Source organism: Littorina saxatilis, linkage group LG2 (assembly GCF_037325665.1).
Source record: "Littorina saxatilis isolate snail1 linkage group LG2, US_GU_Lsax_2.0, whole genome shotgun sequence".
Lineage (NCBI taxonomy): Eukaryota > Metazoa > Mollusca > Gastropoda > Littorinimorpha > Littorinidae > Littorina > Littorina saxatilis.
In genome coordinates, this window is record NC_090246.1 from 30,048,496 (window position 1) to 30,063,581 (window position 15,086).

At 39.6% G+C, this 15,086-nt stretch overlaps 1 protein-coding gene across 19 annotated transcripts in view; it reads right to left on the bottom strand.

The window, feature by feature from the left end:
* Positions 1 to 74: 74 nt before the first annotated feature.
* The window catches only part of LOC138958726 (tensin-3-like), a 321,810-nt gene continuing 306,798 nt past the window's right edge, over positions 75 to 15,086 (bottom strand). For 17 of the 19 annotated variants that reach the window (XM_070329989.1, XM_070329990.1, XM_070329992.1 and 14 more), the window contains 12 exons: positions 13,865 to 14,107; positions 11,923 to 12,115; positions 10,439 to 10,596; positions 9,391 to 9,474; positions 8,373 to 8,501; positions 7,357 to 7,449; positions 7,015 to 7,095; positions 6,416 to 6,499; positions 5,504 to 5,672; positions 4,907 to 4,975; positions 4,272 to 4,316; positions 75 to 3,915 (listed from right to left, as the gene is read on the bottom strand). In XM_070329989.1, coding sequence (XP_070186090.1) covers positions 3,768 to 3,915; positions 4,272 to 4,316; positions 4,907 to 4,975; positions 5,504 to 5,672; positions 6,416 to 6,499; positions 7,015 to 7,095; positions 7,357 to 7,449; positions 8,373 to 8,501; positions 9,391 to 9,474; positions 10,439 to 10,596; positions 11,923 to 12,115; positions 13,865 to 14,107 — 1,496 coding nt within the window. In that variant the 3' untranslated portion in view covers positions 75 to 3,767. The remainder of the gene's footprint in view (positions 3,916 to 4,271; positions 4,317 to 4,906; positions 4,976 to 5,503; positions 5,673 to 6,415; positions 6,500 to 7,014; positions 7,096 to 7,356; positions 7,450 to 8,372; positions 8,502 to 9,390; positions 9,475 to 10,438; positions 10,597 to 11,922; positions 12,116 to 13,864; positions 14,108 to 15,086) is intronic. The other 2 variants (XM_070329988.1, XM_070329987.1) reach the window with 1 other exon arrangement.

The window sequence follows — 15,086 nt, forward strand, 5'->3', positions numbered from 1 at the left end:
CAGATGCACACACACACGTACACACATAAGCACATCACACGCATACACACACATCAAGAAGAAGGCCAGGCAAGTTCATACAAGATATTTTTATTCATACACCGACTCCGTTCTGTGAAGCAGCAACAGAAGATAGTGGAACATTCCCTTTGCCTGAACACTATAGACATTTTGTCCAACAATCACTACAACCGCGCAGTTTGTCAATTACGACCAGAAAGGTGCATGTTTTTACGGTTCTTCAGCACAGAATGGCTGAAACTATTGACATTGTTTACACCCTGGTGCTATGAAGTGGTGCATTACAATGCAAACTGCTTTGCAGGCCAAATACCATTGATTTGTTCATGACCGCTTACGCTTATTTCAGGTTTAATCAGTAACCTGTATCAACAGTGGACTTTGTATCAATTTCCCGCAGACACTTGCAGTAGTTTTTGAATTTGCTATGAAACACTACACTCGATCTAGCTGTTCCTAATCTGCCTCATAACAGCTTTCGAGCAGAAGAAGAGATATAAACACTTCACAGCTCTAGTTTCACATGATAAAAGCAAATAAGCCATTTCTGTACAAGTGAGGGAGAAAAAGCTGTTGAACCTATGTTCTCAGATGAAGTATATATTGCTCTGATGGAACATGAACTGTTCAATGGATACACTCAATCAGATCTGCATCGCAAAGTGCGTGCGGCTATTCTTAATTTGTTTCTCCTTTGCACAGGTGTTCACACTACCTTTACTCACTGCTTTGTCCTTATAACATACACAGCATCTTGAAACTCTGTACAGATGCAAAAGCTGGTGCCTGTAAATCTGAACTAGTGCAACCATTTCTCAATCAATAAATAAATCATGGTTCCTTCCCTTTGTGCTGTTCAAAGGCAGTATAAACGAATGCAACAATAAATGATTTACTTCTTCCTCGTTAGGCTAGGAGTCTGTTTCAAGCAAGATGACAGAGTTTACAATGTAATAAAAAATGAAGGAGAAGAAATAAGCACAGAGGTCCAGCGGTCTAGCTCTTCCCCTGCAAGAATTCACAAGGACACAAAACGACTAAAGGCAGAGAGTAGCACTGTAGTAACTGCATGCATAGCGTAATAAGAGCCATCGACTATAGGTACTTTGAATAACTGAATCCCATGCCGTACAAACACTGACAGAGTTGTGTAGGTAGGGGCTAACACTGTACGGGGTCACCAAACAAAGGGGGGGGGGGGGGGGGGGGGGGGGGGGAGTTTTGGGGGTAGGAGAAAACATCTATAACTCTACTTGTTAAAACAATAAATATAACAACTAAAAATGAAAACTAAAAATGAACAACAGATCAAGCAATCACACAACCTTGAATGCACACCATCTCGATCTGTATCTGCTCTCTACGTGTGAGTGTTATACACACTCCAGATACATTTAAATACAATTCAGAAAAGCACCAGGCAACACATTTCATCAATCTTGATCAAATTTGGCAGGCTGCCAAGGTAAATTCTTGATTAATACCTTTTCTCCCTTTCCATGGTGGACATTTGTCATTTCAACATTTCAACTTCTTTCCTTTTCATCATCTATAGTTCAAACCAGCTTGTTAAAGAGCACACACCCAAACACAGTTCAAACCATCTTTTAACTGCAAAGTACATGTAACTTGCAGCATTTGCACCAGTAATCAAAAATGAATACAATGAAACGTACCTTAAAAATTAAAAAAAAGTCTTAGTAACTAGCGGGCATAAATTAATCTTTACAAGCTGCCAACAGCCTACATCATACAAATTATTATCTAAACAAGGGCAAACAATTGCTGGCATGATTCTTTTGGGTAGTGAAAATGCATGCAGTTCCTGAAGCTAATCATGTCTCTAAAGGCAATTACTCCTCTCCAACATTCTTCTATTAAAAAAAAAACCCAGCACATAAAAGCAGTGTAGACATATCATAACTATTAAAACACTGATCATAAAATTAAATACATACAGTTACAATTCACTTTACTATGCAAGGTAGACATGACAGAAGAAAAAGAACATCCAATGACTGCATAAAAGCGTATTTCATTCGTTCGTGTTACATAAATGCCGTGACGAACTTGGCAGAGCTGATACATAAAAAGAGCTGTGTACAAGGACAATGCATATGCAATCATTATGTACAAACACGGCAGCTGCGTTCTTCTGTGGGGCGATTCCTTTCATCTGTACAGCAGTAGCCCCATTCCCTCTTGAGATATCAAAAATTGCACTCGCAAGTCGTTTTGTTCGATTCTATACACACCTCCCCTCTCTTCACACCCTACCTCACAGAAGAATACAGTTGCCACCATCAAATTCCAACTGAGGCCAAAAAAAAGTAGCACCAATATTGTGGAGATAACAAATAATTATCATCTTATGAGAGGTATATGTTGCAAACATGTACAACATGACCAAGTATACATGAGCTGTCCCCCAAAATAAAAACTGTGATGTGTGATGCAGCCAAACAAACAGATCTATATTTGTACTGTACTACTGTATTTTATGACAGGACATATCTTACAAGGATGTTTCAAGTCCTCACAGTCTGCTCATATAGCGATAACCAGTCAACAATTCTTGCTGACACCACCACAACATCCATTGTCTTATAAGGATAAGAATGAAACATACACAACACTAGAATCCATGAATATTTATACACAGCAAAATGACAAGACGTCAAGATCTCATCTTCAGATCCACAGGTTCCAGTTAAAACATAATAATTAGTGATCAAATGTACCCTCCACGACACCACAACGCAAAAAATCTTTTATCAGTTTTCTATAACTGTCCACATCTTTCCATCTGTGCCCCAGCAGGCTGCTATACTTCTGCATCTTTGCTAGGAGCAAGCACTCTTAATTTTTGCCTGACCTGCTTATGTATCCCTTCTTACACACCTGTCATGACAAACTGGCAAGTAAGTTTGACCAGTCTTCACATACTCTTGTAGCATCTCTGAGCTTTCTCAAGTATTATACGCTTTCGTTAAGTATGCTGATTCGCTTTAAATCAACCTGCAGAGCTTTAAACATGCACTTTTGAAACCAAGGGTACATAAAAGAACACACAACAGCACTATATATATGTCAGTCAGCGTTAACTTCATTTCATAAAATTGAGGTCTAACAGTCAAATCCAAACCTTGAAGCACAGGCTTGCCCTTTACAATTTACAGAGTATAATACACTATGTATTAGATGTTAGACCACAATTAAAGGCAAAATGCAATGACAGATTACAATTAAATGCTAGCGAAGAAAGAGAAGTCGGTATCTCTAGAAACAGTAACATCATGTAATATCAGAAGGATAATCAGGAGACGTCATCATACTTTCAGAACATTTTTATCAAAACTGTTGTGCTATTTCTGCTTCTGGAGTCATTTTTCTGGCTTTTCAACTGTCAAATTGCTCTCCTTGTTCATTATCAGAGACTTATCCGAAGATGTATACAGTAATGAAGAAGCTCTCATTTTTTCAGCAAATGAAATAATTATCATTGCCAGATTCTTGCTTATAGAGAACCCTGTACACACAAAGGCAAGACTATATCTTCAGTTTAAAATACAAGGATATCGTAGCACTATCGGCTCAGTCCTCAGCGTATGTATTACAGTTTCCACTGGGACAAACACATCAATGTTGCCGTACATGATGACAGACACAAAACAGTGATAATGTAGCAATTTATAATTGCATATTTTGGTTTTTTTTAAATGTCCAGCGAAGACATGCAAGCGGCTCTAGGGCTTGACCTTGCTCTGTCCAATCATGACCTTGGTGACGAAGTTGACGATGGCAGAGGCAGGCTGCTCGGGATCCAGCTCGGCAAACAGGTGGCAAGAGTTATCTGACGCACCTCCCTGCTTACGGGCCACAAAGCCAAAGATCCTGTAAAAAAAAGGATTTATAAATAAATAAATACAATTAAAACACCCACAGTAATAGATGAATAATAAATACTCTTTCAATCAGGCTTTTAGCTTGTAAATCTGCTCGTAAGTAAATCACCAGCAGTAACGGAACAACCAAACTACCCAATTTTCCTTCATCAATCTGTATATATAGATGTGACCAATTATATTCAGACATTAGACATCAAATATTTGTAGGGCAACATCATCAGAAGGCTATTTAGACCTTGCATTTGATAATTAACATTCATGGAGCACACATACGTACGTATATATCTGATTTTTGTGTGAATGTTTTTGTTGTTGTTTGCTTTGATTTCTTTGTATACTCACTTGGCATCTGCTGGTGTATTGGGATTTTCTGGGTCTCGTTTCCATCTGAAAATAGAAAACATTACAGTAAGAGGCAAAAAGTGGAAGACAGTCAAGTTCTGCATCTCTTCCAAAACAATTAAGAAAGAGAGGGGTGCAATCACAAAATAAATATAAGCACATGAAATTAAAAAAAAAAAAATGCAAACACCAACAACAAACACTCAAAATTAGCCCCTTCAATGCTATAACTTTAGTCTGTTTTAAACTTTACACATAAGTCATAACTACACATTTGACACAAACTATTATTAACAATCATCCTGATTCTTTCTCAAGCAACCATAGATGTAATGTAACCGAGTGCCAGAACACAACAATCACCGTTGGAGGCAAAGCCATTCCAACTGGATTGAGATGTAGAGCTAAGTTTTTAGCTCCATAAAAACTGTTATGGGTACACAAAGGTAACCAAGAACATACAAGGAGACAGCAGCCGCCAGACCCTATCACAAACAGAACTCTACAATTCAGGTGCCAGCGACGTTGAAGAAACGTTGAGCTATAAATAGCTCGCGCTCCTCAATGCCCGACAACTCTGCAGAGCCTGCTGTGAAGGGTGACGGTAGTCTCCCCGACACAATCTTAACACTCACCTCCTATCCTGAGGGTCCATTCCACAATAAGTAACGGCAGAGACAGGGTAGTGACGTCTGAAGAACAGCCTGAAACAATGTAAAAACAAGTTAGTTTCAATACGACTTACTCATATATGTTGTTCCCTGCACATACTAATGATATAGAAACAAATGAACTGTTTTAGCAATATAATCAAGGGAATATTTTGAGGAATAAATTGATAAGGGAGCTTTTTAGGAAGTCTATTAAGCTAAATTTACTCCTGTTAGATTAACTTGACAGTTAAAAGTAAATCGTCTGAACATCCTTCCTAAAAATATTTACAAGAGAAAATATGACAATCCAAACTGCATTCCTGAACAACAGAACAATCCAAATCAACTATTTTTGCAGTTGGTCAAAATCCTGCATACAACATCACTGAACCAGAGAGGTCTACTGGTTGATGCTCTATTTGACAGATACATGTACTAAACAAGTGTGTTAAAATTAGACTTTATGTTTGTCTGGTTGCCATAACAGACTGATCAGCTATACTTTCAAAGTTTCGATTCATACATGCATATTAGAAATGCCAGTTTGAAAAATGGCTATACGTTGTGTCCACTGCTTACTTTCTGTTGTTGTCAGTGAGAGTAATGCCTTGACTGGAGACCTTGAAGTGGACGACAGTTGTCTTCAGGCTGCCCTGGGCGTCTATCGTGCCCTTGATGGCCTTGGCAATGGCCTGGGGGCCCGTCAGTGACTCAGTATCCACTGTGTTGATGAATATCACATTGCACGCTGCAAAACAGAGATGAAAGTTTAGCCATGATGATCTTCTGGTCATACTGTCCTTTTGATGAATATCACATTGCTTACAGCACGACAAGAAGAATATGGTGTCTTGATAGTATTTGGGTCATCGATCGTTCTCTGTATAGTGCTTGCATTCATCATGACCACGCTTTTAGACAGATTAAAAGAAATGCATATAGTCATATAACTTGGCAACTATCTTCTGACTGCTACATACATGGAAGAGGTTGGGGAGCACATCTTTCAAAACTGGCCATGCAGGGGCCCACAAGGGAGGTGACCCCCCCCCCCCCCCCCCCCCCCCCCATGGCAAGGCAAGTTAATTGGCTCTCATGGCAGCTCAAAACATGTGTTTTCTTTGTGCTTAATATTATTTTGTTTGGACCTAGCTATTGATGTGTACATTGTTGTTTAAACAGTTGTTTGTTGTATGTTTATCAGGGTTTGCTAGTGTGTGATAGGGTTCGTGTCCGTCTGTAGATGTTAGTTTCTTTGTTAGTCCTGTGTTGACAACTCTTCGACAAGTGCTTAGAACTGTACCCACGGAATACGCGCTATATAAGCTTCCTATTGATTGATTGATTGAAACAAACGGAGAAAGAAATTCAAACATTTTTTCTCAAGCCCGATTTTTTTTCCCCAGGGGAAGACAATCGCTGGGCTGTGATATAATGGGGGATCTGAGGAGAGCTCTCCAGCTTGGTACAGACTAGATATGGATGACTCACCTGCTCCCTTGGCCAGCAAGTCAGCGGCAGAGTTGAGCTCTGTGGGTGACAACACCTCAGGACTGCCTGGTCCGTCCACCATGTCTGAGACACACAGTAGAAATATACTCAGCTGCATGTCTACATATTTTATTGGGTACAAAAACTGTCTGAACGAACGATGAAGAAGAAGAAGAAGGGTACAAAAACATACATGCTCGTATACAGTGAGATTACATCGCATAGAACCACACTGCCTCAAGGCCCATATTACGTAGTGAAATCATACGTTTTTTCTTAGAAGCAGGAGGAGTGTTACAAATGTAAACACAAATCCTCACATTCACAAGCATACACGCACAAACACATGCATGCTTGTATGCACGCACCCACCCACAAACACATATACATACATTTTTCTTCAAAAAATTTGTTTATTTGGAACTTAAAGATATAGCCCCCTTTTTTGTTGGAACTACCTCAAGATCACAACCCCCCCCCCCCCCCCCCCCCCATTCCCCTCTTTTCCATTGCAAGAAGTCTTGTATTTTCATAGCAAGAAATCTACATGTGTATAACGTGAGAGATAGAAAAATAGAATTGTTGAAGATGGACTGTACCTCCACCGTCAGGCAAGGAGAGCTTGCAGGGCAGAGCCAGTGGTGTGATGGAGTGCTGGTACACTAGGGCTGCCAAGCTTCCTGTTCAGCAGATCAAAAACCAACATTAGTACATCGCACACGCACATGGTAGTGTAATATGCAGTCTAGCGCCTTAGCTTACATGAGATGCCTACTTACAACAGAGCAATAAAACATAAAGGTAACCAACACATGCGCACGCGCACACACACACACACACATTAACTTACAAACTCTTTCCTTCTTCCAAACACACACGCAAAAGCGCGCACACGCACACACACACACAGACACACACATGTGAACACAAACAACACTGACCAAAGACAGGTTCGTTGCTGCAGCCTCGCAGTCTCACACCCTTGGGTGTTGGCTCAATCAGGAAGTGACGCACCAGCTCAGCTTGAGGATCATCTGAACAACAACAAGATAGCAAATTTTAGTACATACATTAATAAAATTTGGGTCATCTCGGTCTCCATATTTCTGACAAATAAAATGAACACAAGATTTTGTTTTTTGTTTTTTGTAATATATGTACTTAATTCTGTAACCTTGTCTAGTGGTAATGTTATGACGGAGAGACAGACAGAGAGACAGACAGACAGACAGACAGACAGATAAGTCAGACAGATAGTCAGATTCTCAATATCTACATGTATTTTAAAAACAAGACTTGCTGGTGGGAAATTGATCTACAGGTTTGAATTGGAAAGATGGACAGACAGACAATTAAGACAGACAGACAAGACAGACTTGCCAACAACCAGCCAGCCAGCCAGACAGATAGACAGACAGACAAGACAAACTTGCCAACAACCAGCCAGCCAGCCAGCCAGACAGACAAGACAAACTTGCCAACAACCAGCCAGCCAGCCAGACAGATAGACAGACAGACTTGCCAACAGCCAGCCAGCCAGATAGACAGACAGACAAGACAGACTTGCCAACAACCAGCCAGCCAGCCAGCCAGACAGACAAGACAGACTTGCCAACAACCAGCCAGCCAGCCAGATAGACAGACAAGACAGACTTGCCAACAACCAGCCAGCCAGCCAGACAAGACAAACTTGCCAACAACCAGCCAGCCAGCCAGATAGACAGACAAGACAGACCTGCCAACAACCAGCCAGCCAGCCAGCCAGACAGACAGACAAGACAGACTTGCCAACAACCAGCCAGCCAGCCAGATAGACAGACAAGACAGACTTGCCAACAACCAACCAGCCAGACAGACAGACAAGACAGACTTGCCAACAACCAGCCAGCCAGCCAGACAGATAGACAGACAGACTGTGAGTACTTCATTGTGTATTTATCCCAGACGCACGACTTACTGGTGGGCTTGGCCTGCACGTTGGCAGGGATGTGGGCCACCTTGAGAGCCAGGCCGAAGGCACCAGGGAAGGAGTTGCTGTCCCGAATCACAAACGTGCCTGGCGCTTTGTCCCTCAGCAACACAATGGCTACACAGGGAGAAAAACAACCACACATTAAGATTGTGTCATTGTTCTCAATCTAACTAACAATGAATCGATTGAACATTCACCTCCGGGACAACCTGTGTCTGGCATGTCTGAAAACACCTCCGTGTGAGGGATTTTGCAGCCAGCGCAGTGAAGATAAAGAGGGAAAAGTTTTCTCTGCTCGCGCGGCAGCAAGCAGGATGTCTCTGAACTGCATTGCATGGATTTCCCTTCCTTGAGCTATGTGACGTCAGAGTCCGACAAAAACTCATATTTAGGTGGTTTGCTGAGACTACAAAAGAGTGCACATTTGTGTGCGTTCAATTGTTAAAAATGAAAGGAATTCTAACTAAAATCGACTGATACATAACTGTTATTTGTCTTGACCAAAATATGACATTTTACACAGATCTCGACAGTCATTGTTCACCTCGACCACTGTACAAAATGTCATATTTTGGTCAACAATACAAATAACGTATAATATTTTGACAATCACAAACAATGTAATATTTGCTTTAACTTTTTTTTTCGTCTTTGGGGATAGAAGGACGGCTGACTTGTACAAATATACGCAATTAAGTTTCATCTTCAAGCAACATACCTTTCTTCTCCAGCAAATTAATAAAGGTTTGACTTGGACAAAGAAAATGAGCGTGTTAAATGTAAAAAAACAAATGAGCATGTTAATTATTTTTTAAAAGAAGAAAAAACAAGAAAAAGAAAAAAACACATTGAAGCTGAAACTCACATATTTTTTCTCAACTGTAAAATATCAGTAACTTAAGAAAAGACTTGGGATCTGAAATGCTTGATACTGAACGGTAAACACATTGTTATTGTAAAACATCAAGAACTTCAAAAATTACAAGGAATCTGAAATGCTCACCATCTTCCCTCGTGATGTTTGGCTTGTACCAGTACTTGGATGTATCCTTCACAAACTTGGGTGTTGCATGCATCATGTCTGAATCTGAAAAGATATGAATTTAACATAATGAATTGTTAAAAAGATCCAAGACTCAAGCTTTCATTTTCTATCCTCGTCTAAAACAAGGTACGGTAAGGTAATTCATATAGTCCTGCGTGGTTTCCCTCATGGACATTTTTGGGTAGCTTAATTATTCTCCCTGGGGACTTTAAGCAAGCTGCCATACAGTATGGTACATGCTACCCATTTCCCCCCTCTCTTTTTTATTCTGCATATCGCATGTGTATATTCGTGTTTTCCAAGACCTGAGACATTAAAAGGAGCAGTGTTAGATTTAAAGGAATCCCATCCAATGCCACTCGATCGTTGTAACACAAGGATGTGTGAGAGATATGCCACACTGATGCACATTCTGTGTGAGTTTGCATGTTTGTTCTGGAGATGCTTGACCAAAATACTGCTCCATCCCTCTCCTTCTTGAAAAAAAAATGGTTTGATGGTGAATTACTGGTTACAAGTCAGAGTTCCACTTGATCCTCTGTCCTGAGTCCTTCTAACTTTCAATGTTCAATGTAGTCACTATTCCATAATAATGACTGTCAACTTATACTGTACGTCTTTTCTAAAAACATGGAGTGAGCTTCTGTTCATATCCTAGCAGAAAACAACAACAACACTGAAACAAACATACTTGTACTTTTAGCTCTGACAACACAAACTAACATAGAAACGAACAGACATACTTGTAGTCAAAGCTCTGACAACATGAATGCAGACACAATTTCTTGACAATATTACATGTAATGTTACCCCCAACATGGAAGCAGTACACAAAGCACAACAGAAAGCACATACACATAAAAGATATTCATTCAACTGCTGCAGCAAGTTTACACACACTGCTTATATACATGCAGCCGCACAGTGATAATTATAGCAACAATACTCTCGTTTCCATTTGTATTGTATTCTTAAGATGGTCAAACCAACATCTCCTCTGTCGTACCTGCCAAGGATGACAGACTGCCCCGGCGCGAGAGACCAAAGTAGACACTTGGTGAGCTCTGGCCGGTGAGCGAGTGGGGGCTCACCACACTCCCAGACATGGAGTGAGCAGCAGACAGCTGCTGTCTCAGCGTGTTCAGGTTGCCAGGAGAGGGCGGACTGAAAGAATCAGAAACAAATACAATAAAGACTAACATATGAGAGGTAACAAATAATGTTTACCAAAATTACCTGGTAAAACAAGTCGCGTAAGGCGAAAATACAATATTTAGTCAAGTAGCTGCCATTTTTCAGCAAGACCGTATACTCGTAGCATCGTCAGTCCACCGCTCATGGCAGCCAAAGGCAGTGAAATTGACAAGAAGAGCGGGGTAGTAGTTGCGCTAAGAAGGATAGCACGCTTTTCTGTACCTCTCTTTGTTTTAACTTTCTGAGCGTGTTTTTAATCCAAACATATCATATCTATATGTTTTTGGAATCAGGAACCGACAAGGAATAAGATGAAAGTGTTTTTAAATTGATTTGGACAATTTAATTTTGATAATAATTTTTATATATTTAATTTTCAGAGCTTGTTTTTAATCCGAATATAACATATTTATATGTTTTTGGAATCAGAAAATGATGGAGAATAAGATAAACGTAAATTTGGATCGTTTTATAAATTTTTATTTTTTTTTACAATTTTCAGATTTTTAATGACCAAAGTCATTAATTAATTTTTAAGCCACCAAGCTGAAATGCAATACCGAAGTCCGGGCTTCGTCGAAGATTACTTGACCAAAATTTCAACCAATTTGGTTGAAAAATGAGGGCGTGACAGTGCCGCCTCAACTTTCACGAAAAGCCGGATATGACGTCATCAAAGACATTTATCCAAAAAATGAAAAAAACGTTCGGGGATTTCATACCCAGGAACTCTCATGTCAAATTTCATAAAGATCGGTCCAGTAGTTTAGTCTGAATCGCTCTACACACACACACACACACACACACACACGCACAGACAGACAGACACACATACACCACGACCCTCGTTTCGATTCCCCCTCGATGTTAAAATATTTAGTCAAAACTTGACTAAATATAAAAAAGACATGGTTTTTTAACTTTAAACTTCCCAAACTGAATTCAGTATGTGCATGTATACGTACTGTCAATTATTTCTCCCAAAACCAAAATAGCTTTTTGTCGCCCTTTGTTCGTAGTCCCTATGAAGCTTTCATAAGCGAAAATTCTTATTGTATTAATTGTGCTGTCCTTTTATCAGTGAGTACAGAATTCTTTTGTTTTTTTAAACTTTGTTCACCTCACAAGTCACTGAAATCAAGTTACGGTCCCTGTAATATAGAATTTAGCTCCCTTACTGGGCGGGTAGAAAACAATCATAAACGTAAAACTCCACAAGTAAAACATTCAAGTGCACATCACATGGACTTTCTAGTCCATGAACACAGAAGAGGAAGGCACAAAAGCTTAATTTACCTTCCAGCAGATCCAGGACTTCTGGCCATGTTAGGCGCCAGCATTCTGTTGCTGGTGTCGATGTGCAGCGTGCCGTCTCCCTGTTGCTGGTGTTGCTGGCTGTGTGTCTGGTACTGCTGGTGGTACTGGTGTTGCTGCTGTTGCATGGTCTGCGAGTTCATCGTCCCTGTGGGGCTCACGATCATGCTGCCTCCTGTAAGGGCAAGGGGGGGGTCAAGAAAATGGGAGGGTCAGTCTTTATAAATGTTCTTGTGTGTCCTAGTAAATGCACCTGGTTGTTTCTTGTGTTTTTGTGTGTGTGTGGTTACCAAGTCAGACAGGTAGTTTACTTGTTAGGTTTCAAAACACAACCTGTTACTGACTCACAAACAAAATGAACACAAAAAGATTGAAACAAATTATGATAACAATTAATAAAATAAAGTTTTGTTTAAAAAAACAATTAAACAAAACAAAATTAAATAAAATTAAACAAAACATCCAATAAAATGTCATTAACAAAATAACAGAGAAACTGTATAAGTACATATTCTGGGGGGAGGGGGGCGGGGAGAGAATTCACCCATCTCCTCTCCCAAGTAAAAAACAAAACAAACAAAAAACCAACAAAGCAACCCATGCTCTCAAGATCCATTTCAGAATTAAATCATCACAACTATAAATTCAAAATACCTAGATTTAACTAACCTTTTATTTTGGGACCTTTATTTTCCCTTGTTGAACAGCAAACATTAGCTAAGGAGTTATATATTTCCAAGGTGGTTCAGACGTTGCTCAAAACAATTAATTGCCACTGCCACTGTTTTTACTGTGTAATAGTTATCATAACCTGCACTTGTGCACGTCTTACCAGTGAAAAACAATAACTCTGCCCACCTTTGTGGTAGCACTTTAATCAAGCTCAAGGTTCAATACTGGAGGTCAGCTAGTGGTTAATAGAACATAAGAAAGATTTAAAAACAGACATTCCAAAAGCCATGCATTCTGGGTAAAATCCTGACACAAACGAAAGAAAAATCCCAAAAGAAAAACAAACCCATGCAAAGAGAGACCAAACTTAAGGCCAGAAGTATTCTTAAATGTTCAAGAAGACATTAAAAATGTGTACCCCATGCGGCCGAGTTGCACTGCTCTCATAAAACTATTTACAGTAATTCACCTTTTTCTAGAAGTATACAAATAATGTGTATCTAATGTACTTCTTTGATGAGCATGAAGTTAAATTAATCTATATTATAGGACAGAACTATATAATCTGCCAAAACTTCAATCTGCAAGTATTTAGCAGTGAGAAAAATTTAATACTAAAGCATATCAATATTCTGCAAATTGAAAAGGTTTGAATGGCATTATATATTAATTACCATATAAATTTTACATTTAAAGGCATATGTACGCGCTCCCGTGTTTACAAAGTGTAGTTTGCCCATAATCGATGTCAAACGCACCATAAGACCATATAATGACGATATGTCACCATGCGCGGACCATAATACATGCATTACAGCTTGTTCTAGCCTCTGAAAAAGTGAGGATGTCAACAAAGCCGCGGTGTTAGCTCCCTTGCATCAACGTTACATGTGTTGCCAAATCTATAAATAGGACGATCCAGATCAAAATGAAAATTAACATATCTCAACATTGAAGGGGTCCTAGACCACAATATTTTGCAGGGAACTTAATTTAGCATGTCTCCAGCTGTTGGTAAAGCAATTAGCGTGTATAGTCATCGAGTACATATGCCTTTAACATCAACAAAAATAATGATTATCTTATCATTCTGCAATTTTAAGACATTTCTATCATTGCTACACAAAATTCACAGCTAATTCTAACAGAGCAGCCGCGATAAGTACATTCTTAACACAGAATATCCTGTTGTTTTTGTCAAAGTTTCTCTCCAAATAAGAAGCGATTAGATAAGTGCCCCTACAATTTCTACCTGAGCGATTAGCAGAAGCCATCCGTGCACGCGTGGCAGCGTCAGGAATGGCGGCATAAAGGGGGTCTGAGCTACGAAATACTGGCGCCATGGCCCCGCCATGCCCACTCAGAGATTCGGTGGATTCAAAAACTGGCGGCAAGGACTCAGTCAGAGTGGAGGTGGACTCATGTCGCTGTATAGTGACAGTCGGAATCTCTGGGGGGAAGGCTCTGGGAGATAGGTTGCAGTACGGAGATCTCACTAGACAAGCGAGCAGAACCAAAAACACACACATAAAGCACCCGTCACAATCTTGGAGTGCGTGAGATGCTCACTACAAAGGTAAGAACCCAGAGAATGAGACTGACTGAGAAAAAGGAGAAGACAAAAGAGAGAAAAAATTTTTTTTTCATGTGAATTTCAAAGCCTGGTTTGAAGGTTGGAAAATATTGAGCTTGAGCTTGTTGCTCCTGTCACTAACACTTTGTTAACTGAGAGGCTTAATTTAGAAACAAATGTTGCACATAATTGTTTCACTGTTGTCAGCCAAGCATCATTTTATCATCATCTAATTTACCGCAAAAACAACAACAAAAAGACAAACAAGTCGCGTAAGGCGAAAATACAACATTTAGTCAAGCTGTCGAACTCACAGAATGAAACTGAACGCAATGCAATTTTTCAGCAAGACCGTATACTCGTAGCATCGTCAGTCCACCGCTCGTGGCAAAGGCAGTGAAATTGACAAGAAGAGCGGGGTAGTAGTTGCGCTGAGAAGGATAGCACGCTTTTCTGTACCTCTCTTCGTTTTAACTTTCTGAGCGTGTTTTTAATCCAAACATATCATATCTATATGTTTTTGGAATCAGGAACCGACAAGGAATAAGATGAAAGTGTTTTTAAATTGATTTCGAAAATTTAATTTTGATCATAATTTTTATATTTTCAATTTTCAGAGCTTGTTTTTAATCCGAATATAACATATTTATATGTTTTTGGAATCAGAAAATGATGGAGAATAAGATGAACGTAAATTTGGATCGTTTTATAAATATTTATTTTTTTTTTACAATTTTTCAGATTTTTAATGACCAAAGTCATTAATTAATTTTTAAGCCACCAAGCTGAAATGCAATACCGAAGTCCGGCCTTCGTCGAAGATTACTTGACCAAAATTTCAATCAATTTGATTGAAAAATGAGGGTGTGACAGTGCCGCCTCAACTTTTACAAAAAGCCGG